This window comes from Rissa tridactyla, chromosome 9 (genome assembly GCF_028500815.1).
Source record: "Rissa tridactyla isolate bRisTri1 chromosome 9, bRisTri1.patW.cur.20221130, whole genome shotgun sequence".
Taxonomy (NCBI): Eukaryota; Metazoa; Chordata; class Aves; order Charadriiformes; family Laridae; genus Rissa; species Rissa tridactyla.
The window spans coordinates 27,894,002-27,921,969 of record NC_071474.1 but is presented as its reverse complement, the minus strand read 5'-3'; the positions used below and the strand labels follow the sequence as shown (position 1 = coordinate 27,921,969).

General features: G+C 38.5%; 1 protein-coding gene across 4 annotated transcripts; it reads right to left on the bottom strand.

Annotated features, from left to right (window-relative positions):
- Positions 1-22: 22 nt before the first annotated feature.
- On the bottom strand, positions 23-26,818 carry PHF6 (PHD finger protein 6). 4 transcript variants are annotated; one of them, XM_054214734.1, is made up of 11 exons: positions 26,637-26,818; positions 21,434-21,613; positions 21,129-21,230; positions 17,570-17,703; positions 17,209-17,252; positions 7,697-7,863; positions 7,375-7,518; positions 6,042-6,146; positions 5,099-5,232; positions 4,352-4,481; positions 23-1,477 (listed from the first exon to the last, which is right to left on the bottom strand). In XM_054214734.1, exons 2-10 carry the CDS (start codon positions 21,569-21,571, stop codon positions 4,352-4,354), a joined length of 1,098 nt encoding a protein of 365 aa, XP_054070709.1. In that variant the 5' UTR covers positions 21,572-21,613; positions 26,637-26,818; the 3' UTR covers positions 23-1,477. The 4 variants fall into 4 exon arrangements, with proteins under 4 accessions (XP_054070709.1, XP_054070710.1, XP_054070707.1 ...); XM_054214735.1 differs by having other exon boundaries at positions 23-1,062; XM_054214732.1 differs by lacking the exon at positions 23-1,477 and adding an exon at positions 2,312-4,059 and having other exon boundaries at positions 26,637-26,817.
- Between the last annotated feature and the right edge of the window lie 1,150 nt (positions 26,819-27,968).

Below are 27,968 nucleotides of genomic sequence, written 5' to 3'. Positions count from 1 at the left end.
AAAAAGGACAGATATGCAAATATGAAATTCATAACTCATTTATTGAATATATATATGCAAGGATACCAATAAAAAGAAACTAATACTGCAAACTACAACTTTGGAAGTAAAGCCAATATAACAGGAACAAAATATACATAACATTGTAGATAGGAATGCATTTACCCTCTTCCATACATTCCTTGTCTTTACAACTAATGTAAATGTATGCTAGAGCAAAAGCTGCAAACGTTAGCCTAACCTGAGTGCTTTTTGACAAGCAACAGTTCTCCAGGATCCTTTAAGGGTTGAGATGTCACTGTTGACTAATGAATGTGCATACATATGCATATATAGAAAATGCTTCGACAAGTATAGGAATCAAGAGCTGTGTTCTGTTTTTTAACCTCCATCACTAACACAGTGGAATCTCTTTCAGGTGACATGGAAGAAGAGTTACTATTTGCTATAAGGTACTTTCAGTTCTCTTAAGATTAATTTCATCTAATGAGGATTAATTTTCCTGTCAATCTGATGCAGCATATTAATATTTTTGGAACGCACTGATTATCAGCTGCCAGAGAAGTCTGATACTTCAAATAGATTATCACCTCTTCATCTTTCACTCTGGCTTAGCACAAAGTTATTTTTCATATAGGCAGCAGTACGCAGCAAGCTCTCTTCCTTTCCATGACATTTTAGGGACAGATTCAGTATAACCATACATTCTAGATCAGCACAGCTCTTTGTACCTAAAAGATCAGACTGTGGGGAGTGTAGGTGTAACTCCTACTAGAGCCTTATCCCAGAACCTCCTGTGGATCAACACCTGGTGAAGGAGTAGACCTTTTGCTCACCTACCTAATCTGTTTCATCCTAGCTAGCTGCACTGACGCTGGCACTGCACCGGCCTTTCACCCTTCCTTGAAACGGAGTGATAGCACAGCTTACTGCTAGAGTGTTTGATCACGCCTCGAGACTCTGGCATTACACCAGCTGTATCCTCAAGTTATTTGAACAATATCCTTCTGATGCCTGTCCTTCCTTGGTACAGTCCTTTCTTGGTCTAGCACAATCGCAGATCTGTTAATATAGAGATACAGTGAGTTGGGGAGGTCTGTTAATACAGGGATACATTGAGGTGGGGAGAAACCTCCCTTCTCAGAGGGTTCCAGGCGCCTCAAACAGCACACATTACTCTTGCGAGCAAAAGAAATGCCCAAAGGACAAAAAAAAAAAAAAAATTTAAATAAAGTGAAACCAGTTTCATAAGACAAGTTTTGTTAATTTCATGAGTTCTCTGATTGTGAGATGAAAGCAGAAGGTGCCTATTAAAAAAAACCAAACCCCTCAGTAACAAATAGACTGCATTAATTTAACTAGCTAGTTTAAACATACCTATTTCACCTATAGAGCACTTTCATTACTTCTAACATTTCTGGGAAGGCAGTAGATGCTCCAGAATAATCTTCAGTATATGCTTGCAAAGATTACATTGCTTTACCAAAAAAAAAAAAAAAAAAAGAAAAAATATTCAGACAGACTGTCTGAAATTCCAAGCTAAAATACACATAAAAAGACAGTAATGGCAGTATTTTGTCTTTAAAAAAATGATGTAAATGTTGTATAGTATCATACATCGTCATGCTTTTTAAAACTACAATTAAGGATGTAAGAGATGTACAGTAAATACACTGCTGAGGTACATTTCTTCTAAATATTAACACCACAACAGAATTACTCCCCAGCAGGTGATGCTACTTGGGAACATATAAATACAATTTTTACATTGTAAGGCACTTTTACCCAGCATACATGAGTTGAAGTCAGTTATGACAAATTTGAGGCTCGTAAGAAAAGATTTTTGCTTTTGACTTTGTTTCCATGAATTCTGAATTAATGGCAGCGTAGTCAGGCCACCTCAGCACAGAGAGGTAACAGGTAAACCAGCCACTTACTTTTCTGCTACCCGAAGGTAAAGTGCTGCTGTGGTTCTTCGAGGCATGGAATGGGGTAATTTATTTCCTAACAGATGAATCGTTGGACTGAATATTATACTAAGCAACTGACACACTATGAATTAGAGCTCAGTCTCAAATACAATCAGTATGCTGGCAGATCTACCCCATGCAACCTTAGTTAAAATACAGTAGCTGCAAACAAAGTGCCTTTCTTCCATGGGAGGGCCATGTCTGAGGCACAAATCTAGAAGTCATTTAAACATCAAAGGATGTCGTTTTGCATCCTAAAACTGTTCTGTGTGGCTGAAAAATGTTCATATTCTAGGAGAAACAAAACACCTTGATAGACAATTTCAATAACCGATCTGTCATTGCAATTCAAGTCACGCTTTTAATTTTGAAAGTTACAAATACAAAATAAAAATGATCAATGGCATCATGTTTAGAGCAGTAACTGAATATGTTCTGTACACAGCAATATTTCTTTCCAAAACGGCATTATTCTCCAGGAAAGCAAACAGAATTGATTGAGTTCTAACAGGTAAAATGTTAGAAACTCCAATATACAGTAATTGAGTCCCTCAAGACATTAAGGGAATGCATAAGAAGACAAATGACACACATTAAATCTCTTAAAAATACAAGTAAAAAATGCTACAGAAACTCATGTTACAAATGAACTGTTTTTGCAATACCAATCACAGAAGAACTGTAGCAGTTTATAGTCAAATCAGTGTATTTTGCTTGTTTCCTTCCTTCAAATCCAGAAGTTTTGTTGGGAATTCAGAGTGAAACAAGTCAAACCCCTAAACAAACAATAAGGTGATGCGATAGCAACAAACATATGGACTAGATTCAGCTTTTTGGTTTTATTTAAGTAAGTCTGAGAATGTGCTTTAACAGACCAATTGAAGAAGCTAGTAGCCATTAGAAACAACAAGGCGTTTTGAAAGCAGTCAGAGGACTGAGCTGTTAGGTTTGGTATAGCCTAGATCCGATTATTCCCTAAAGGAACATTGGACTCTAGCAAGTAGAATTCCATGACGTGATTGCTGACTTGACAGAAAGAGGAAAAAAAATAATCGCTAAAACAATAAGGATGATAAGCAGAGTTTCTCATATAGTGGTCATAAGACTAAAAAATAAATACCAATCTAGCAAAACAGGTTGTTTCCTCTTTCTTCTTGCAGAATATGGGACCTTTATGCATATTCTGGACAAAAGATGAAGTGTTCCACACGCGACAGAACACTTGAGGTATGGACGTCAGATATGGTGGCTAAATTCCATAGTGAGTGAAGAGTTGTAACTCTCTGAAGTAAAAGAGATTGGGCTGCAGAGTCCAAACATTTGTAGGGTAAGGTTTTAATCACACTTAGTGAAGTGTTCTTTGTAAATCAGGGACACAGAAAGAGGTGGGTCCTCGGGGAAAGAATGAACTACAGCCCTTTGGCATGAGTTCTAAAGCTCACAGCTCAGAACCAACAGCTGCTCAAGTCAATCTCCCGCAAACAATGCTGGGCGGAATGAGCAATCACAACAGGAACAACCTGAAATGTTCAAGCGTGCTTCGGTGTACACTGAGTCCTTTTCTACTGTGTGCTTTGCAAGCAAAAAACAGAGAGCGGCTTTCCCATGTATAGCCTCCGTAACTTGTGTATGAAGAAAATGCAAAATTCACAAAGTACCAGCTTGTTGCCACCACGAACTTGTCCATGTTGTTAATTAAACTAGCTAAGACCTTTCCCTCGTTGCATGAATCCACTAAACAACTTACACATTCCAAATCTTAAGGTTTTTATTCAGTCCAGAAATATAGATCTTACTTCATTTCAATGTCTGCCTTAACTTTTGACACTGTACATATTACATATCATTTATATAGTGTTTCATTTTTTCCAGACACTGCAGACTACAAACTACATAATATTGACATGTAAAACTCTGCCACTTACTGAAGGCTCACACACATGAACGTTTCAGGCAGTTCAATGAAATTTCTAACAGAGTCGGGCAGTAAAGACTTACTAGCCCTTTTCTGATTTTAGAAAACAATTTAAAAGAATTAGTAGTTATGATGTCTTAGCCATTCCCACTTCTATAACTCTGTCCCTTGAACCTGTTTAAAAAACGATGAAAACAATAGTAAATTTAAAATCATACAGGAAAGCATTTAGCAGCTCTGACATTACATCTATATTTAGCGATAGAAACGAGGGCCTCCCTTCTTACACTGTTACAAAGTCAGCTGGATTTAAAAAACAACAATTCCTCCCCATTTTTCTACAGTATGCCAATAAAAAGTACTTATCTGCATACACTAGATTTAAATACTTCACTGCAATAAACTACATTAAATGTATATTGCGTTTCAGTCTCGGTAACAGATCTGTCAGGAGTAACTTCCATACCTAGTTTCCATTGAGCTGCTGCTGAGGAATGTCATTATGGTCAGTGCCTGATTTGCCACGGCTTTTGCTTTCTCTTTCTTCATCCTCTTCATCTCTTTCATCATTTCCACTATGGTTTTTACAATAGAGTCTAGCACAATAAAAGAAAGAGTGAGGACTTTTACTGAAAATATCTATCAGAACCAGAACCTCCTCTCAATTAGTTTTGAGAAGTGCTACAAGTCAATTGCTCCCTCTTTTAACTCACTCATGGTTTTCAGTCAGGCATCAGTTAAACTGAGAAATAAAACAAGGTTGAAGACCAGGCAACAAAACTTGGTTCAATTCTAGTTTCCAGGAACTGCTACTACACTGCTCAGAGAATGCCCTCTTGTGGGCACAGCCACACTGGCAACTCAACGTTCAGCAAGCAAACATGGAATGTTACAGGGTCCAAAAAACCCGAAAATAAGCTACAAAACATATTATCCAGGATTTCCTCAATATAAATTACAATTAATCGAGGAGGAAAAGATAACATAGGTCAATTAATTTTCTCATTTCTCTTATTACAACACTACTCGATAAATCTTAAGTTAGCAGAGTAACTGAAATATTTTGCAAAGTCAACAACTACTTAAAAATAACATTTAAAATAAATAATAGTCTCTTTTTTAATAACATACTTGACTAGTCAAGTTAGGCAGAAAAAGTGCCATGAAATATCTTCACTCTCATAATAGATTCAAGAATTACATAGGTCCTTACTTATAAATTCCTCGTGACATATTCTCAATGTATTTAGCTTTGTCTTCTACTCCACAGTGGTAATGGTATGTTTTTATGCAGGCTTTAATTTCACACCCGATAGTAGCACCAGGCTGGCTGCAAAGCGTGCATTTCTGGGCAGGGGAAAGAAGAGAAGGGCACCGTTCAGTCTCTTGCCTCTTAGTATTCAGTTTAGCGTTCCTCATATTTATAGCTATCATTTCGGAACAGAGTAATTTCTCCAGCAGATCATCCTTCCAATGAAAAGTTAATCAAAGATACTGTAAAACAGAAACTATATAATACTAACCTATTAAAATATGAACACTAGGATTTACCTGTCCATTGCATTGACTATTGCAACATGATTGCACGTATTACTGCATTTCCAAGATCACTGTATTGCCACTGAAGTTAGTATGTTAATATATAAAGAATTTTAAATGATTATTTTTCAGGGAACAATATTGTAAGTTGTTTGTTTTCTCTGCCCCTCCAAATTTCTTACCACTTTAAAAACATCCTGAATTTTAATAAAATACAATGTGACGTTTTACCAACATCCCCACCTCTGAGGCCTTAATATGTTTTCATATTAAAACACCAAAATAGTTGGAAACCCGTCTCTGCAAGAACATATTCTCTAAGTTTATTTGTAGTTTTACACTTTGTGCTTTTAGTAACACAGGATCCAAAGCTGTTACAGGAAGGTTAACAATAATTTACTATGTGCACTGTCATAAAGAACACTAAATACCACATGCCCAAACTCCATTAATTTTAAGGTGATTTCTAGCCCGCTACCTGTCCCAAAAGTAACAATACATTCAAATTTTGGTTTTAGAAGCAGATGGAAAAGCTTTTTTCACAAAAGGAAGGAGGCAGAGCTATATACACCTTAGTAGAATCAGTGACACGTTCATCGCATTCTGCAGATACATACCATTCTTTTTCCTCTCTTGATTTCTTGAAGTACAGTTTTGATATCAAAATCACCAAACTCTGCCCTTGAAGTTGTTGTTAGCTGGACAGTGCCAGAAGAGAACAACTGTAAAACAAGCAAGTCAAAACAATTCCAGGTCACCAACGTGATTAGAACTTTTTTTATGTGCAGGAATATCTGAGCATTGAACATCCCCTTCTGCGATCTCAGACAGCATGTGCTCTGCCAACAAACTAGGAAAAACCCAACATCCTAAATGAGTAGTTAGTATGGTGAGTATTCCTTCTGATACCCGCCTGACTGCTTTATTACACCTGTTGCCTTGGAGAAATGTATTTTACATGACAAAGGAGTAGACAAGAAATATGACATGATGAAAGCACAGAGTAATAAATGGGGAATATTACCAATTACACCACTGAACTTTTTACGAATATTCCATTTCCTTCCCTGTGACATATATACAATTCAGCTGATGTCAACATACCTGAAAAGCCCTGAGGGATTATCAACAGAGCACATAAACACCATCCCTACCATCATCATCCTGGTATATTCAGTTTAAACTGTTTTAAAATTCAAGCTCGGGTACACAAAGTACTGAAGAGTAGTCTAAGACTCAAGGCTGCTGGCACACACCAGCTCTCCGTTTAGTGAGGCTAGGTATAGAAAAACAATTAATACTCCACAGATTACCTGGACTATTTATTCATTTTGAGGTACAACAGGAACCACTGAGGTTTGTTACTCAAAGCCCTACCTCAGTCACAGAACGAGTTACATGAAAGATAGCGCTATCTGCTCATGTTCATTGAAACGAGCAGATTCTTTTCAGGCTGATGGTTCTGTAAATGTGATCATCTAAAGGCAAGGGTTTTCTAGACCTTCCATATCCCACTCTACGAGTCACACAGGCTGAACCCACTGCTCAGAAAACTAATGAAGTGCATGGATTCTTCCCAGATTTTGTCTGAATGTCTGCGGAGTAAAGGTATTTTATTTTTGGAGTGGATTCTTTTCCTTAAAACTGTTTTCTGTTTTCCTTTTTAAATATTGTGTATGCATTTAGACGCTAAGGGAGCATTTTTAATAAGCTAAAGAGTCTCCCTGAGCTAATTCCGTCTCTTAGCACGTAGCCAACTTTTATCCATATTGCCCGCAGTGAAAATAAACGAATTGCTCACTTTGCAACACTTCAGCGCTTAAAGAGATCATCAGCACACAGACAATACTCATGCATAATTACATGTGAGGGTACTGTATTAAAATCTAAAATAAGCAATTCAGACAAAATTCACATAATAGACTGGCTAACAACACCACTGTTACTCACCATGCACTTATAGTGTGCTGCAGCCTTTTTGGCATTAAATATATGAAGCTTTCCTCTAGCTTCATTTTCTTCTTCACCTGCATGACAGAATCCACATTTAGGTTTTGTATCACTGGGGCTGCTTCTGTGGGGAGACCTGTCTCTCTGAAAGAAAAACATTTTACTAAAATATACTGCTGGGTCACAAATAAGGTTGTAATTTTAAAAGCCTGTGGCCACCAGCTGGAGGCTCAGACAAATGCAAATTTTAATAAAAATGATATTTGCAGAGAAGAAATATGCAATTCTGTCTTCTAAGAAGTTTAGCATATTTACTGCTTACATAGGAACTGCTTTCTATTTCATCTGTGCCATGTGAGGACGTAGATCTAGTGTCTTCTGATTGCCCCTTTAGATTTGTTTTTCTCGGCTTTCCCTTACGACCCCTCCTTTTTCCTTTGGGAGGTGAAGGCTCCAACTCGTGTTCATTGATACTTTCTTCTAAATCTGCTTTAGAAGTTAGAAAACATCATCAAATAACATTCTCAAAAATTTTAGGCAAAACAAACCAACCAAAAAAAAAACCCAACAAAAAAACCCCAAACCAGACAAGAAAAAACATAACCTGTATTCTCTGTATTTTGGTCAGAAATAAAAATAGCAGCTTTCCCCCATTTATTACAAACATGCAACTGCAGATCCTGAAAACATTATTTACTTCTTTATGCATATCACACAGCTTTGCATCTTTATAATATAATATATGAAGAAGGTTTAGCATTTCTTACAATTTCTACTTTCAGACCCAAAATGTCTCCTCAGATACATATATCCACCTCCACGGAAAATAAGACTCATTTAAACTACACTGAAACCAGAAAATGTTTTCAACCATGAAATAAGCTTTTAATTTTTTATAAATTTTTTTTTAAGATGCATAACTCCAATGTAAATTGTCCTTGATTTATGCCAGTGTTTCTAAATAACACCTCTCCTTGCTTTATTAATCGATGCCTTTTGACTGAAGAAAAAAAATTCACCCATTTTGCCTATAACATTAACATCAAGTTTTAAAACTGAAATGTATTTTGCCTCCATGAAACAAACCTAAAATTTCATTTTAGCCACAGTACATTTTTACATCTACAGCTAAAAAAGGCTGCCAGTTTACAGAAAATCACCCACACTGATAATATCCCAGAAAAAGTATTTATAGACCATTAGGAATATAAGAATGTATCTTTTTAATACAGATATACCAAAGAGGTCTGACAAGTTCCTGTGAAAGTGTCAGCTCAGGTGGTGAACGCTACGTAGAACTGCAGTCCCGTATTCTAGCAGAGTCTCCTTTTGATTGCTCAAAGCTCTGCAATTAATACGGATCAATTCTGCAAACTCAACTAGATCGTATTGGAAGCGATCTTAAGTTCTATTTGATACTGACTAACCGGCTCTGTTCAGTCACTAACAACTTTCCTCACCATCAGCTGCTCACAGGAACGTCTTTCTTTTTACTTTTAATATGTAACAGCCACCCCTGCTCAAATGGCAAAGACGTTTCAGCAGACTTGCTTAAACAAACACACACACCACTGAAGAACCTGCTTCTCAAAATCCAAACCACAAACATCACTACAAGCCCCCAAACGGAAGGAAATCTTAATCAGAAGATTCAGAACATCTACTTTATACATTAATGGGACACTTAACCGCTGTGGTATAATTATTATTGTTATTTAAGCATTGCTATGGCACTTACCGCCATTATATCGTGGTCTCGCTAGCCAGAGGACATCTTACTTTGCGACTAAATGCTGCTCTGCCAGAACTCGTCTTTCTTATCTATTTTCACATAAAAATCGAATCACGTTTCTATCTCATGATCAACAGCGACTCAACTGCGCAAGAGTTTGAAGTCAAAGACTTGAACATATTCCACAGCCACCAACTTGGAGCAGGAGATAACTCCACTCCTGGCCCGAAGCCTTGCGCACAAGTGTATCCTATTAAGGTCTATCGTCTCTGGCGCTAATCCCCGAGAACGCTACAGCTTCTTGCACATTTATTAATGAAGGACAGAAAACTAATCCAAATGCAGCACCAACAGGTTATACTGAAAAATAATTTCCCCAAAGCTTTACTCTGTTGTACAGACAGAAAGAGGCAAAAAATTGAGAATAAATTAATACAAATCTGCAAATTATTTTGGCTTGAATTGAGAGATTATTCAGCTGTATACAGATATTCCCAAATTGCTACTGAAATACGTCAGTCTATTTACCACAACATTCCTATGGTTTAATATATATACTACCCTTTTGTTATTAGATGAAAAAAGCACCATTTAATTTACTTCGAAAAAATATAAGAACATACAGGATGACACGGATTATCTAATGAAACAATATGTTTTACATTTTCTTCTCAGAATTTACTGTCTAACGTTATTTTTCATTTATGATTACTTGCTGAATTCCCCAAGCAAGATTATGCAATTTAGGTTATCATACCTCTCAGGTTGCACATAGCAAATTTTATTACAACCGAAAACTTATTTCAAAGAAAAGAATTCTCTTTCATCTTATCCCTCATCATATGAGCTCTCCACCAAATTATTAAAAGACATTTGTGAATCTTTGTCTCTACTTTCACATTTACAGAAATCATAGATGGTTATTCTAGAAAAAAATCTTACAAAAATGTGACTACTGAATTCGTGACCCTTTAAATAACATCACTAAGAAGTTAAAAATATTTCTTTCAAAACCATTCCACAGATTTCCCTACTGTATCTGATGAAGCAAAACGTAGTCCATTCACCAACATTCCTTATTTTTTCCGAAGTTCTTTATCGGTTCTGTCAACCATAATGCTTTCCACCTTTAGTCCATCCTTATTTTCTAAATAACATTAAAGCAGATCCTGAGCTCTTTACAGTCACACTTTCAAAACTGGAAGTGAATCATAATTGCTAAAACCCAAGCGCACATTATGAAAACCAACTTTTTGTAAGAAATGTCACAGCCTAGTTCTAAAGTGTTATTTTTTTAGTCTACAACTATTAGAATATTTAAGATTTGAAAAGTAAAAATGCTATATTTTTAAAAGATGGTTTCAGTGTAAGATAAAAAATACCAAGATTGCACAGCTTTCCTCAAAGGAACCCCCCTTTTCTGTGCTCAAAACTAGTAGTTCATTGAAATCTAGATGCTACCTGACTCCTTCATCAAAATAAAATTCCTTGCAGATTTAGATGTCCTCCAAGTGACACAGACCTAGAGATTAATACCACCGAGATGCGAGGATCTGCTCTACCACATCTGTCTGCAAGACCGATACCTCAAAACAAGAAAGTTTCGCTCATTTTTAACAGCACTATGAACTAGCGTAACAGTATAGGAAGAGAGAGATTGTAACCAGCTTTAAAATACACCTGCCCTGGATGGTCTTTACTGTTTAATATACAATTTGGTTTGTGCCCTATCCCTCCCCTCGAGCCCACTGCCAGCTTACCCTGTTTCCCTGGCATCTGATGGTTGGGTGTTTCCAACTTCTCATGTCAGCTTGAACTAAGGAAAACACAAAAAGTTGTTCAACTCCTCCCTGACCAGATGACGTTTTATCATGGATATCACCCCTACGCTGAATCCCCTGAGATTCCCTACATATTCTTCAACTGCCCCCCATCCCATACCCCATTACTGCATCGATCGTTAGAAGCACCACAATATTCTCAACATAACTTTGTCTAAAGTCTTCGAAGGAGGTATCTTATGAGCTTTCTTCAGAAGGCTCTAAATGCTGTATCTGAAAAAACGAGCTTAATACGCAACATGGTATGAGAAGGAGGGGTGGGGATAGAAATCAAGAGGAAACATTCTACATTTTAAAAAGCACCTATGAACATGATATTGTAAATTCAGATGAGCGGGAAGATGAGCAGCAACAAGCCCCAAATTTGCATTTTAGAAATCCCTGAGCAGTACAAAGTACCACAAAAAGAAGACTGGCAAAATGCTGTATTACATAAGCTGTTAACAGGGAGACTCAGCTTTAGAGAGAAATCTAAAAATTCTCCTTTGATCACGACCAGAAGGAAAAGGATCGAGATGTTTGGCTGTTTAAAATAAGGCTTGGCAGAGAAGAGGCTGAGATATCACTGTTCTATTCTATATTGCATCAGCTTGAAATATACAGGGAATCACCCTTCTCCAAAAGCTAGGTTAAAGCAAAGTAATAAAAGAATTAAGTGATTTAAAGGTTGTGAAAGAACAAATAAAAAGAGGATGTGTACAATAAAGGCCACTACTGCTCTCTGTATCCACCTCCTACATTACCTTAAACAATGGACTAAGTGAGCCAGAAGCAAAGGGGGCTAAGTCTGTGTGAGGAAGATAATAAATAAAACTGACTGGCAAAATATATTTGCAAGTAGGATTGTACATAAAAAGAAGGCAAAATGTAGAAGGTGGAAGTGGTTTAGACATGCTGCTACGTAAATCTGAAATCACACATAAGTATTTAAATTTTTACAATGTGTTTGGGATAAAAGAGAAACTAAAAACTACAAAGAACAAAATCAACCTTACTACATTTTTAGAAGAGAAACGGAATATAACAGAGAAAGAAAAAAGCACTTTAGCATGTTAAAGTAAGATGTCCTTAAAATATGGCTGAAACCCAATGATCCATGTGTGGCAACATAATTATCTTAAATTGAAAAGAAATGTCAAAAAACCCAGAAAACCTTATTGTCCCAGTAGTCAATAGTAAAAATGGGAAAGCATATTTAAGAATTAATAAGAATCAGAGATTTGCATAAAAGCCCTTGCAAGCAAATACAGAATAAGGTAAACCTATCATGAAACAATAGTAGCTTTTATCAGCAAATGACGTGAAATTAACAATCAAAATGCTGAATGTAATTTTTAGTTTGCTTGTTTGTTTTTTAATGGAAAAAGACTAAGTTACATGAAATATCTGAACTGGAGAAAGTAAGAGTGGAGAGGAAAAAAATCAAATTACCCCTTAGGTCCCGTCACTACTATGTTTTCCAAGAGTATCAGATACCTCAAGGAACTGATGACTCTTGTCCAAAAGCTGTTTTTGACTGAGTAGTAGCTACGTTATGAAGAACTTGAGATTATTTCTTTAATGAAGTACATTTAACATAGAAAATGAATAAAATAGTCCTTCATAACTATACAGTCTAAATACTTTCACATGCAAACAATTGTTGGCAAAGACTGAAGGCAGACAATACACTTAGCTTATCTGCATAATCAGAAAGCTTATGACAAACTGGTATGATAAACCCATTAAGTATGAGTTAGCTGACCAAGTTTCTAGTTGTATAACGTCTTGCCTAGAGAGGAAGGAGAATTAGAACGTGAACACCACAGGACACCTCCTTGGACAGGACAAACCGTTTGCCACATTACTTTTATATTTTTTTCCTTTTCCCTAAGAAAACACCATTGTGATTCTTCTGCAGAATCCCTCGCTAGTCTGTAATGGACTGCATAGGAGATTGCTGACTTACTGCCTGGAGCAACCAGTTTTGTCGTAACGCTACGTATACATTCGATGCCACGTTCAGAGCAGCATTCTCCACGAGACAGACAATGAGAAGGCTGAGGGGCAGAGCCCAGGAAGGATTTGTTCTCATCCACCAGCAGAACTGTGCTGACACCCGACTGCAGCGTTACAGAAACTTTTATACCCAGCTGCATTAAGGCATGCAATGTTAGGCAAGCCTGTGCTGTCAATAGCGTTACACAAAATGCAACTATGAACAAACACCGATTCAAGAATCCAAAGATGAATCAAGATGTTACCTAACTATAATGCCAAAAAGTTTCGGATGTTTTTCCTGCCAGCCTCTGGTTTACACAGTGCTTTGAAAAAGTATTCGGTTTGATACAGACTGCAGCATCCCAAAATAGGTCTCACGGAGAAATATTATCCTGACTCAACTTGCTGAGCACTACGAGAAGCATAGATTTCATATTTGATCTGTAGAATAACATGAAAAGGATGCTGAGAGAGGGAACGTCCTTATTTCCGCTGTGGAAACATAATTCTCCAAGGCTTTGAGTACAGCTACAATAGGAATTATGGACACTTTATTTTCTGACCCCACAGTTCCCAAGCATCTGTTTTAAACATTAACAATAGATGATCACATGGCTGTCTTCGTTATTCTTTGTTTTACTCCTATGTAACAGAAAAATGAAATTACGTTCTTATCTTAGTTTATATTAAAGTATACTCCTGATCAGCTGAATTTGTTTTAAATACAACAGAGGGGCCAGGGCAGCCCCACCTGCAGGGAACTGAAAGATACCAGATTTTACATTTTTCAACAATTATTTCCAGTACATTGGAATAAATTCCAGTAAATAGTTCCAAAATCTTAGTTCAACAATACTCTATTCTTCAAAAAGAATAAATGCAATTGTATCAAACTGAACAGTAATTCCAGTAATAGTCAGCTGTGATAGTTTGAAAGCACTGGCACCAATTCCTGGAACCTATTAGGTACTGAAAACTTAAGATGGTTTGCCTAAATTATGAATTAAACTATTACTTGAAGTTCAGGTCAGGTCATTTTGTTAGATTTGTAACCAGCAGGACAAAAATCTAGACGTGAAGCTTTCAGTAATAGCACAGAAGAATCGCTCTGAAATATATATACACAAAGGAAATACAGGAGACATACAAATGCCCTATTGTAGGTCACCTGAAGGCCAGGCCATACAGATAAATTAGACAAACCCAACAATGTGCTGAAACAGGTAAAGAATTTAAGAGCACAATACTCTGCTGCCATGTTTCATATATCTGTATTCAAAGAAAACAGGAAGTAGTTCAGCAACTCTTGTCAATTAAAGGAAAATGAACTCCCATCACTCATTAATTTTGTCTTGATGAGTAGAGAGATACTTAGTCTGATGAATTCTTGCACCACTTGAACTTCATGACAGCAATAAATAACATCTAAGAGGTCCTTTTATTAGGTTTGAACTGGGTAACTTTAATTCCAACGTAGGTCTTTCAACCACATTTCCATGCAGCCTCAAGAAATTTTCTTTAGCTGTTAGTAAATGGTTAACAGATATTCTTTTTAAACTACAATTTCTAACAAAAGGTACATTAGCCCAATCTCAGACTTGAAGAGATATGCCCCCAAAACCCATCCATTTTCTAGGGAAGGGAAGGAAAAATCTCACTATTACGCAGCAGTTCTGCCTACAGAAAACAAACTGTTCTGGACTGCACCAACCCAAACACTCCTAAAAACTCTTCCAACATCCACTAATAGAAGTGACATAATAAAAATATTTGAATTGCAACAATTAAATCTGGATACAGAGAACAAAGGATAAAAAACCCAGATGTTCTACACCGACCAAGGAAAAAACCAAAGCAGCATCCCAGAGCAGGAGCAGTGAGTTTCCATTAAAAGGACCGATAATTCCAATGCCTCTGTGCAACCTCCATTGAGTGACATAACCACAGATAAGCTTTAACTATTCTGTTATGAAAACACTGCTGAGAGCAAGGATTCACAAAAATGAAACAAAAACAAGAAAGAAAAAAAGGCTGCTACGTTAGCATCTAGTATGCCTAGCTCGTCTGTTCACTCTTCTCTGCAAGGCCTTTCTGGTTTCACACACCACCATTCTTTCACATTTAAAGTCCTCTTTGATATTCACATTTTCCTCAAGAAAGAGCCAACAAAATACATATATAAAGCTTAATCTCACCATCCAACATCTTCCAGTTCTCGTTTCACTGCACAAATTTCAGCACTTAAATGTTAAGAAACAAACCCTCCAAAGTCCCTTCCTTAAAGCCTGAAATCCACCCTGTTTATGTCTGTCTTCTAAAGGTAATTAGTTTTCAACATAGCAAAATAACGTTGCTATACAATGCTGCAAGTCATTTCCCTAAGACAAATGCAATATGTATTTTTACTTTCTTTGAGTAAGAAGAGCCCCAGCTTCTGGCATTATCAAATCCATAACTGTAAGTAATAATATTCACTAGGTATAGTTCCCTAAATTGCATGGACTAAAAAGAGAACATATTCTACCAGAGCACTGGTAAAATTTCAGTCAAATATTGAACAAAACCCAGAATACAAATTGTATATGTATAGCTGCATATATTTCTAGAAGTGTAAAGCATAACAGAACTAAATATTTTAAACAAAAAAAAAAAACGTGGGCCGAGTTAAATGCTAAGTAAGATGCTATTGGGCTCTCTGGCCTCAGTTTTTCTGAGTGATGTTGTTTATTCCTCCCTCTCCTACCCTCAATCCCAGAGTCTCTTTGGATGCATCTAGTTTAATGTTTTAGTAAACTGCCATCATCAACATTTAAGAAAAAATCCACTATGCCTCTAGTAATTTTTCCCGTGTCTCCTCAGACAAATATATCCATATAAAATTTAAAAGCCTTTGCTGTTAGAGAATGAGATTGTAGAATTGGAGATAATGGTTTCTGAAAACTCTTAAAGAAAAGCCTGCAAGGAATTCCAAGCAGAAAAAGTCGCCCATTGGCATTGGGCTCCATGCAGAATTGGGAGGCATTTCTCAATAGATGTCAAACACTGAGCCATTTGTGAATAAGTAGAAAAAATTATGTTTAAATATCAGTTAAAGTGATTAATCTCTGTCTGGACTCAGATGTCTTTCATATTCAGTTTCTGCTAACGAGCAAAACAAACCCCAAACCAAAGAAACAAAGTGCCAAACAACAAGACAATGTGGCCCAGTCTCTTTAGGGAATTAATATAACACATATATTGCTCTTCCTGTTTAAACCTAGTAAGAGCAAAATCAGAGAGAGTGTTTTATACAAAGCACGTGACAATAATTATTTAAATAGACTAAAAAAAAAAATACCCATTTTTATTTGGGATTTTCTACTGCCTTCAATATCTTTCTGAACATTGAAGTAACATCCAAACCTTACCATGAATGTATTTACTACCCATAGCATAAAAAGTAGGATATTACCTTAAAAATACATTTGGCAGAAAGAGACTGAATTAATTTATGAAATTTCATCTTTACTAAATAAAGAGCCGCATACTCCTTATTAGTTAAATCTGATGACATTTCAGTTGAAAGCAATGCAAAAAGTAAACTAACAACTGCTCGCTTACCCAAAGTCAGATACAGTAGGAAAAAGGAAAAAGAAAAAAATCCCCGCAGAAATACACAGTAGCACAACTAGTTTGGAATTTTAACAGACCACACAATTAATCTACTTTTGTGGCATATCACCCCACATGCATTTCACTAATCTCTGCAGAGATGCACAGCTTTCATAAATGTATCCATACAGAGTTTTTTTGTTTATCAAAATGACTCAGAAATATATCTACGAATGATCTGATCACAAACCTTTTCTTCTACTATTGGGTCCTTCTTATTTGAAGGGTTAAACTCTACTTAATAGTTCAAATAAAACCAGTGAATATTTAGGAACATTAGCAATAGCAAAAATCAGATGTTACCTGACATAATATTTTAGATGTGAATATTTAACTACAAATATAAGGCAGCTTCTTCCCAGAAGGGAATGCATTACTTCTATCCAAACTTTGTTTTGACAGAACATCAAATCCTTCGAACATCCTAAAATTTATGGCTTGGGTTTTTCTCCACCTCAACCAATAATTTTTAGAGAAAATACAGAAATCAGATGGGCTTCCAAACTCAGTGTTTCTCCAAAAAATGTAGTTCTAATTTTTACTGAAAACATTTATATTCTCCAGAAAAATTAAATTTAACCAAGTATCTTTCTACAATGGGAAAAATTTATATTGAATAATTAATTTTACCTTCAGAGTTATGCGTAGTTTTCTTGTGTTTTCGACATAAAATCCTATAAACAAAGTAGTTGAAAACTGTCAAGTCAGTCACGATTCACAGATTATTTACTCATCTTTTAAATTTAAATGCCAGTACATTTTTCTCCCACTTGTAAGACTCACTGATATACAAATCTTGCAGTGAAAATATGCTTTTCTAGCACATCACTATTTTGAATGCCACAATTATCATTAGATTTTTTTGCAACAGTCTTGTTTAGATTTCAAAGTGGGGTATTTTTTTGTTTTGCTTTGATGCTGTTTTTTTTTTTTAAACAAAGAATGTGAAATATAAATACAAAAGTAAACATAGCAAATAAATAATAGTTACATGTAAATGCCTTGTGAGGGTTTCTCTCTTATCTGAGCTTTATCATGCAAAGCACAGTAGTAGTGATATGTCTTGTGACAGGTTTTCACATCACAGCCAATGGTCGCTCCAGGACAATGGCATAAAGAGCACATCTGTAAAGAAAAGGAAGCACGATTCATGTTACTGTTGGCTTAGTATTTCCAAGTTCAAAAATAATATAGTTACCACTCCTGGTGACAAAATAAATGGAGTTATGCACTGGGCATTGGTCTTCCTGCTCTCAGGTGGTTTTCATAATTTATTTTAAAATCAAGAAGCAGCTTGTTGCAGTTACGCAACAGTATAATAACCATCATACATTGATTATCAATTCAACGAAGAAAACAAGCAATTTACTTCTGTGAAAGGTGTTTGATGAAGGTGACACAGCTATTCACCGAAATATCCGACTCCCGAGGACAGTCCGTTTGTACCAACCATTTCAGAAAAGTTAAAATCATGAATTGTATCTGTTTAATTCCCAATCACATTACGAAGGTAGGAGAAAAAAAAGACACCCATTTGGCAATGAATCTTGCAGTCAGAAATACCAATCACCTGCAAATTTACCGTAGTCTCAACAGCTAACTTTACTTCTTTTTTCTATACAGCTTTTTCCTAAAGTAATTTCCAAACCACTGAATTTACTGAAATATTTGTTAAATAGAATGAATTTATTTCAATTAGACTAAATTTTGTTCTTTATACTTCTACTGCAGAAAAGGTTTAAATGGGAGCCTGATGCTTTAGTCTTCTTTCCCAATAATTAGTTCTTCTCACATTAGACTCATCATTGCTTAGGATACACCAACCATCATGCTTCTAAACTGATCGCTGCCCTTCTTAGAATATGTTAGAAAAGGAAGTGATTGATAGCATCACAATATTTTTCTCTGTATTATTTTTTTACTGACATAATAGTACCCCAAAATCTCAGAATTTCCCATTAAACTCCAATCTTTGTGGAACACACTTTGCGTCCACTGCACTAGCTTAGTCAAGTTCTTCTTGTTACTCTCCAATATGTCAAATAAATATACCACCAAAGTTATGTATCACCATCCTGTTTTTCAATTTTAACAAAGTTAACTGAACAGTAAAAATGTCAAAGCCTTGGATCATCTCCATTTACTCCTCTGCAAGCTCTGAAAGGGTATAGTTATATGCTGTTCCCTGGTTGTTATCTAATTTGTATGAGCATTTTATCTCATAAATTTATTATACATTACAGTTTAAGCCGATCAAAGCTCTTTACAAAAGCCTAGGTTGAAATCATATCCATCCAATCAATTTTAGTCAGTACTTCAGTATTTTGAAAGCCAGAAATGACTCAAAGAAAACTTTCTTTTTACGAACACCATGATGTACCTGTATGAACAAAACAGACCGCAGGAATTTTTAAATTGATTTACTGGTCTATGTTTCCTAACAACAATAAAATATTTATTCCATTGGTACAATTCCTGCTGTCCAAACCATCACTGTCAACGGATTAATTAATTCCCAAGCTATATCAGGTATATGTGAAGTTTGACAAGCTGCAAAATAGGTAAGTGCTTTGAAAAAAAATCCTCCTACGCACAGCTAACAGAAATAATAATATCAGCGTCTTGCACTCCCAAATATTTAGATTCATAAGTTTTTATGACTGCCCTACTAAGATTTGAATCTACAAACTTTTCTCAGACAGAACTAAACCATATTATCACCAGAAAGGCTTTACACACCACGGGCCTCAGTTTTCAGTGCATGCCTGGCCAGCAGCAGCACCTCCTGAAGGAGGGCAGCTGCGTAAATTCTATCAGCAGACAAATTTAGTCCAAGCTATCAATATAATTACTTCGCCCAGTGCACCACGCTGAGATATTTTTGCTCAATGTGTTCCCACATAAAAGAAGAGGCTAGAACAGAAAGCAGACCATAGAAAGGGGTATGTGGGCTGACTGTAAACATCTAGCTTTAAGCTTCCTGTACAAGTCAAGGCAGAAAAAGAGATTCCTCCAGAGGGTGATTCAGAGCTGTAGTTTTCTGACAGCTACAGACAGAGATAAGGCACTTAAGATCTAAAATTTTATTGTAAATTCTCTCCAAATAGGAAACATCTCAGGACTATGAATCTACTAAGTTAAGCAGATCCAGGTTTTCTGCAAAAAGCTGAACGTAGTGCCTGATACGTACAGCTAGCGAGCTCCAGGAATATATCCAGCTGTGGCATCAGTAAAGGAACATAAAAACATTCAGAAGCAGAGCAAGACAGAAATCGCCAACGACATAAAAAGAAATAAACTTCAAGAAACATTTAAGAGACCCAAGAAGCAAAAAGTTTCTTTGCGATCTGTAGTTCCACTTACTAACATGTTTTTTGGAAAGTCTTAATCACAACACAAATGACTTGTGAATAGTTATTTCTTTCTGCTTAGCTAATTAGAGCAAGTAAAGCTCCCTACATTGGAAAAGGTTCAAATGAAACACTGGATGAAAAATTGGGCTATCATTATATAATCGTAGTTCTACAATAATACTTCAGACTACTCTTAGTCGTCCAAGAACTGCTAAAGAGGTAAGCGTGCTTTAAATAACGAAGCTGAAAAATTTTCATGTGAGGAGGAAATTGATCGTTTGTCAAAAATATTTTGAAAAAGTCCTAGTCACTTCCCAAAAGAAAAACAATTATTTCTAAAAAAAAAAAAAAAAAAAAAGAAAAAAAGGAATTTCTGAGATTAGCTTCTCAGGTATTAAAAACAAGTCATTGCTGCTTAATTCTCGTGAATTTGATAGAGCTGTAATCACTATTGTACCCACGTACCTCATAAGATGCCTATATTCACAGAGTCATCTACTAAATCAATATAAAAAGAAGCAATAAAGTACGTTTGGTAGTTACAACCAGATTTTGGCAGCAAAACCAAATACTGGTAAAGGTACAATAATACCCTTGCCAAGTCCCTAAAATGTAGGTTTCATTCTGAAATCTAACAGAAAATATTAAATAGAAATTACTGGATTAGAAACATAAATTTGGGAAATGCTATTGTTTATATGCAGTCCATCAAACAGAAACACGGGCATAGTCTGTAAGTTAGTATTCAAATTTGCTTGGAAAAAATGCATACCTCCTACAACCATCTACATTTGCCAATAAGAAAGAAGTGACTGTAAAAGTAATAATTCTGGAATTATTTTTTAATAATTCCACGAGTAAGCTACAATTCTTAAAACATGTTTGCACGAGAGCAGAACTTGACTGAAATCAACAAACTACGTTTTATCCAACTTCAAGGGTTGGTTAACTGACATTTCAATTTCATTTCAATATAAGTATAAGCATATCTACTGAGGTTTTCTTTTTGTAAATCCAAGACCAATTTTACTTCAACATCTTCTTCTATAAGTTACCTATTACCTTAGAGCTCACGCAAGGTAGCACTTTAAAAAAACCCAACCAAATATATAATACACCGAACAACTTCATGGTAAACTCTATAAAAGGTAAGAAAATATTGTCTTCCATTTTCAAGAGCCAAAAATAGAGACTTACCAGTTTAGTGCCTCTCTTTATTTCTTTCTGAATATCTTCAATAGAGAATCCACCAAGACTCTCATTATCAGTGTGTGAAGATACCAGTGCAGATGAGAACAGCTAAAATTATAAAAACAAAACTTATTTTTTAAGTTTTAAGGGTATAAATGATATAGAACATTTATATATTTGAAACCCATAAAAATTTCAAATTAGACTGATTAAGGATTTGTGCCCATGCCACAGCTGGTTGAATTTTTCATTTGTTTGTAGTCTTTTACTAGCTGAGTACATTCGTTTCCTTTTTCCTATGGGTTACTTACCATACATTTGTGATGTGCTGCCACCTTCTGGTTTTCTGACATCAACAATTGTCCACATTCATTATCTTTATTAGATCTACAAAAACCACACTTCCTTTGTCTTGAAGAGACTTTTTTCTGTCCGACTGAGCTTGTCATGATTTTAAATGACCTTAGAATGCCACTTCAATCCTCTCAATGCTACGGGAAAAAAAGGTGCAATCAGCATGTTAACTTCAAAAAAGGGCAATTTATCTTACAGTTTTATAAATATAATATTAGTTGCTTGAAAGTGATCTGTCCCTCTCTACCCTTTTCTTTACTTCAATATATCCAAATAAACACACAGAGGCAGTATTTCAGCAACTTCTTATGAAATTGTATCAGCAAGAATTAGTTCTTTAGGCAAAAACATTTGAACATTAATATAAAGCTTCAGATACTAATATAAAACTTTACGGGGAAAGTAGAAATAAGTGGAAAATACAAGAAGTACAGCAATCGTCAGGGGAAAAGTTACTGCAACTCCTTCATCCCATTCTTATTTATTACAGCAAAAGAATTTGTAGGAAACGCACTACCTGTGCATACAATAACATTCACGCTGCTGAACTTCTTCGGAAACAGAAGCAAAGAAAAACCCCAAGAGTCCAGCAGAGCAGCCAGACCAGGTTTTGCGTGTACAAGCTCACAAAGTAGCGTGGCAGATGAGTAAGTACCCTTCATGACGGCAGAGATGAGAAGATAAAACGTTACCATTTTCGGTATCACACAGATACTCTGTGGCTACTCAAACTGCACCAGGAACAAAATTGTAGAAGGATCTAGGTATGACTAAGGCGCTGCAATGGAAACCTTTGCGAGACCCACACTTAATTTAGCAGTACCACACTAGTTTTCAGTAAGTGCACGAGAGCTGCTATTCTCATCTAAGAAAAGTAACTTAAAATTAAACTCAAAATGAATCAAAAACTTCTCATGCGGTATCAGCAACACATTTTAAAATATAACATTGTGGTCCGGATCCCCTAATCGGGCAGACACTGCGATTTCAAAAGTGAAAATATGCAGTGAGCATCTGTGCATCTTGGCCTGGTATTAAGTAATTCATGTCCATTTGTTTCTACATCTCTCACAAAATAAAATACTGTCCTCTTCAAATAGACCCGCTCAGAGCTTTTTACTTTGGAGATCTGAGCCTTGCTGTCAGAATTGGCCACAACCGCAATAAAAGCATCCTCCTCAGCCTTTGTCTGCATTGGACTCATCTAAATAAGAAAAGCCACCACATAGTTTGATATTTCTGTTGAAAAAAATAATCCATCCATAAGAATAGCGGAGTTGCAGTACATCTGGACTGAGCTACAATGGTGATCGGGACAAAAATGCACGACTGTTTGCCGGAATTTGCATAGGCAAACCTGCCTGCTCCTCAGTGCTGTCACACTCTCATAATACCAATATCACTCACTATTTTTCTCATCGAAAGCAGAGGAATGTCATTAAGTTCCTGCCAGCACACGCTACTGCTAAAAGACAACCTTTTTAGATTCTCACGCTTCCGTTTCGACAGATTTTCACGGACTGAGTTTTAACTTGCAATGTTTGCTGCAAAACTCCTGCAGCAAAAGGTGTCTGTCCTGGATCTATTGCCTCTGCTTTACCAACAGCTTCATTCGCTTTCTTTTATAACTGGAAAGCAGTTTACTAGCCGGTGACGCATACTCATAAGAAGAATGCATAGATTTCAGATCTTGCTGATTTGCACAAAAAATGTGCCAATCTGGATAAACTAGTCACACCCTTTTGCAGTGGCAATAGAGAGTCCTTAAGTGTTAAACACAAAAGAATTACTATACTGTATTCTTCTAAAGAAAAAACAAAACAAGACCATTCTGTAATCCCTTCTGAGTAGAAAGGAGGAATGGGTCCTGAAGGAAAGATACACAGATTTTCACCTTTTTTTTTTTTAATAATTTTTTAAACTTAAAAAAAATTAAAAATATTTGGGAGCAGGAAAAAGACCTACAAAAAGAGAAGTAGGAAATAATAACACAAAGATTTCTTGTTTTCAGGTCACGTTCAATAGCTCAACATAAATCACAACAGTGATGGGTTAGAAATATATTACGAAAATAATTTAAAATGCAAGAAGTTCTGCTTTGGTATAAATACTTTGATACACACATACATTCATTTGGGTCTACCTGTTTCATTTTATATTCAGGTCATACTATCACTATATTGGTAGCAATGATAGTAGTTCTTAAAAGGAAGATCGGGAATTTCCTTGAACACTTGCATAGGTTCTACTGACTTGCAAAAATGAGAATTACTGCTATAAAAACCAGCTATCCCTCAATTTAACAAGCAAATTCATATTTTAGAAAATGCAAATAATTTATAGAACACATAAAAATTTATTAAGTGACTCTCATCATCTTTAATTTATAGGAACAGTAACTTTCCAAGAAACAAGATTATAAAAAAGTCTTCCCACTGCTTTATGCTTTCCAGCGCACTAACAGACACGAGAAGGCACGTCATGACAGCAAGACTAGAACCTGACTTCTTGAAGTACTTTTGCATAATTAATTTTTTAAGGCTCACGGTGAAGTTAAAAGTAATGTCAATATTTACTTGATGATGCATGGATGTTGATGTTATAACAACAACAAAAAAATTAAATTAGCAAATACTATGTTTTGAAATACTTATTCAATCATAAATAATTTAACACTTGAAAAATTACTTGAAACGTCAACAGACCAAAAAGCATCAGGGTATGCCAGAAAGGAAACTCACATTTTTTTTCACCATCAGATTAAATTACTCTGAAAGCATTTTACAAGGATATCTAAAAGTTTTCTTTCCACCCCTGCGTTCTTTGCATTTATGTTTTCTGTATCACTAGACATTAACACTATTTATACATTTTTAAAGGCTGTGGAAGAAACCCTGAGCCCGAGAAATATTTCAGAAGCATTTCGCCTGTAGACCTCTCCCTAAATTATATTTGCTTTCTCACAAATGTGAAAAAATGCTACCCGGGGATCAGTTTTCTTTGTGCCAAAATGCACGTCTTACTCAGTCCATTTAAAAATATCCATTTTCTGAAAAATATGAACGAAATTATGCAGCTATGCCATAGACCCGGAATTCTGAATGCAAACACTCATTTTCTGCTTTCATCTCTCGAGTTAAATCGCCTAAAAGCAACTAATCCAGTTTGCCAAGTATCAAGCTACTTTTCAATGGAACAAGAAAAATAATGCAACTTAAAACCAGCTCGATATTTCTGTTTTCCACATTAAAAAACCTAACAAATGAACAAGACTTATAAAATAGTGTTTAAATATACTGTTGACAGCATCTTGCTTGTCAGCTTTGTCAGAGAAAGTCTTACAGATTGGATCACAGAAAGCGATGTACTATGGAATCACTGACTAAGAGATTATACACTATCTCTACCAAAACGGAACACGTGCACTACAAAACATAGATTATTACATATAGATACGTTTTCCACACACTTGGTCCAAAAAAATAAAAAAGTTACATCTATTCTAAAATCACAAAAGAAGAAACTCATTCGGTGATTTTTCACTCAAAAATTGGGGTTCATTTGCATTCACGTTTCTTAACGTCCACTAAGGTACTCAACATGGTGCTTCCCCTAATAGCACTTTTATTTAATCTTTAAAGCAGCATGTTTTACAAACTCATATGGCTTGCACACTGTTTTACCGAGTTCTTCTAGACAGCAGATTTTTCAAATGTAAAAGAAAAGTGCAAGTTCAATGACTCTCAGGCAAAGAAAAATGCTCTCCGTGTATGAGACATTGTTCAGCACTGAAGAACGGAAAGTAACCTGGATTCCAATTTCTATTTACTGCCTGAATATGTTTCAAGAGCTACTGCCTGTTTATAGGGGTTAAGGCCTCACTTGTATTTCCAACAAAGGACAGTGATCTACATGCTACACCCTCTCATGTACAGTTTGTTTTGCTCTGTGGCCTGTATGATTACAAAATGACACAAAATTATTTAGGATTTAAATTTATATGTCAAGAAAACTTCAGACAACCAAGGAAAACCTACAAGAGAAGTATACGAGTTTCGTAAAATTTCATTAAACATGCTGAAGTGGTTTGGACTCTCAGAAAACGCTACAGAAAACATTTGCGTCAATTTTTCAAGATGCTCACTAGAGATACTTGATTCTCTGTTCAAGAAACTATCAAGTGCTTTCTAGTTTCTAGGGTAGATCTGGGGGCATTATTTTGGAGAAGGCAGGGGGTGAAGCTAGGGAGAGGGGTGGTATCCTGTAGGTGTGCGCAGGGGAGAACCCAAAGTCACAAGTCCCACAGAAATCTTTATCCAAGAGCTACGGTCGCACAGCATCCTACAGCCATTATAAAAAGTAGGATAGGAACTTATCTGTGCAACTTCCTTAAAAAAAAAAGAAACCAAAAGGGGGCAAAGGCGGGGGGTGGGGCCCAGCCCTGGAAAGTCTAAACAATAAGAATAAAGCAGGTAACTAAAAATTACACAAAAAGAGCCTGCGGTTAGGAAGATCTGGCAGGCGGCACAGACCGATCTTCAGGAAAGTTTACACACACCCACGGGGAGCGGGAGATGAGCCGATACCGGCACCTCCGCCGCTCGCCTCCCCGGGGGGACCGATGGGGCACGGCACGGCACCCCCTCGGGGAGGGACGGCCGCCATCTCCCCCGCAGGGGCTCGGCCACCAGCACCGGCGGGGCCTGACCCCTCCCCGACGGAGGGCCTACCGAGGGGGACTCGGCGGGACGCGGGGCTCCCGGGGAGGGCGATTCCCCCCGCGTTCCTCACCAAATTTTGGGGGGAAACGGGACTCGGAGACAAGGGGGGGCGGATCCTCCAGGGAAGGAGGGAGCGGGCCGAGGCGGGCGGAGCGAGCGGCTGCCGTCGGCGCGGGGAGGGGAAGGGGGGGCGGGTAACGGCACCGGGGGCGCCCCCCGAGGCGGCAGCGCTGGGTGCCGGGACCCTCCCGGGGCGGGCGGCTCGCTGAGGCCCGGGGAACGGCGGCGGGGCGGCGGGAGGGCCCGGCGGGCTCCCCGGGCGGGGGGCTGCGGGCGGGCGGGCCGGGGGGCGCCGTGCCTGCCCCCGGGCGCGCGGCAAAGAGGCGGTTGGGCGGGCAACGAGGCGGTTGGGCGCTGGGTCGGTCACTCAGTCACTCACCCGTGCGGCGGGTGGGGCGCCGGGGAGAGGAGCAGCTCGGGCACACCCCCACCCCCCCGTCGCCGCCGGTCGCTCACGGCCGCTCGCTCGCCGGGACCGTCCCTTTCATTCGGGGCAGGGGACGCTGCGCCGCCGCCGCCGCCGCCGCCGCCGCCGAGCGCAAGCACGCACGCACGCACGCACGCACGAGCGGACGCACGCACGCACGCACGGCACGCACGGCGCGCTCGGGCCGCGACGGCGCGACGCTGCGGGGCGGCGCTCGATTGGCGCGCGAGGCGGCGCGGCGGGAGCGGGCCGGAGCCTGGCCGCCTCTCCTGCGCACGCGCGCCGCCGCGCGCCCACCCGCCCCCCCCCCCGCGCTCCTCCGCGAGGTCCGGAGGCGGGAAACGGAATTGGAGGGGGGAGATCTGCGCACGCGCAGTTGCCAGCCGCAGCCGTTGGAGGCGGGGGGGGGAGGGGGCCTGACTGCCTGGACCGCGCAGGCGCAGTGCCCCCACAGGCGGCGTGCGCATGCGCAGAGCGCGCGCAGGCGGGTGGCAGTGCTGCGGAAGCGCAGGGGGGTGGTGACGCATGCGTAGTGCGCGCGGGCGGTGCTGCCCCGGGGGCGGGCTCTCTCAGCGCCTCAGGGGCGGCCCTGGCCTGGGTCGCTCAAGCCTTGTGGATGCGGGTCCAGCCTTATGGATGTGACACCAGCGGGCAGCCTTGCCCTTGCCCTTGCCCTTGCCTTGCTGGCTAAGCCAGTACACACGTTGTTGGTGTTAGTGCAGCGGCTGGTGGTAGCGAGTTACAGGGTGGTGGGAGGTTGGGTTACCTCACCCAGGCGTCAAAAGCATGGTATAGCCCAAGGCCCTGCGCTACTGCGGGGCTAGGGCAGTGTGGAGGTGGCCATAGAGGGCTGTGCTGTCTGTGAGCGGCTCGTGGCGGTGTCTCAACCTGTCTGAGGAGGAAGTGAGAGGAGTCACGGTTCCCTCAGCTGCCCAACTGAGAGCTCGCGCTGTCTTCAGGCTTACATTGGGAGGGGAAGAGAAACCAGGGCTCTAGCTATAGCTCCTTGGTTGCAGCCATAAGAGCAGGACTTTGGACCACCAAAATAAGGCCCAGTTTTGCTAAATGTTGTGCTGAGGCAGCAGAGGGCCTCAACCAGAGGGATTATGGACCAGCGAGGTGGGAAAGGGTATAAGGCACAGAAGACAGCCACAGCCAAGCAGGTTTCCCAGGTACTTGTGTTTGGGAAGGGGTGGAGGAATGGTGGCTAAGTTAGAGGTAGGACTGAACTGAAAAGAAATGAACTGAGCAAGACAACAGGTGGTAAGAGAGGCAAGTGTGGAA

Coding starts and splice junctions, on each gene's coding strand:
- PHF6 (XM_054214734.1), bottom strand. CDS start 21,571: ATGACAAGCTCAGTCGGACAGAAAAAAGTCTCTTCAAGACAAAGGAAG. Junction 21,231..21,433: donor CAGCACATCACAAATGTATG/GTAAGTAACCCA, acceptor TTATAATTTTAG/CTGTTCTCATCTGCACTGGT. Junction 5,233..6,041: donor TCAAGAGAGGAAAAAGAATG/GTATGTATCTGC, acceptor TCCCCTGCCCAG/AAATGCACGCTTTGCAGCCA.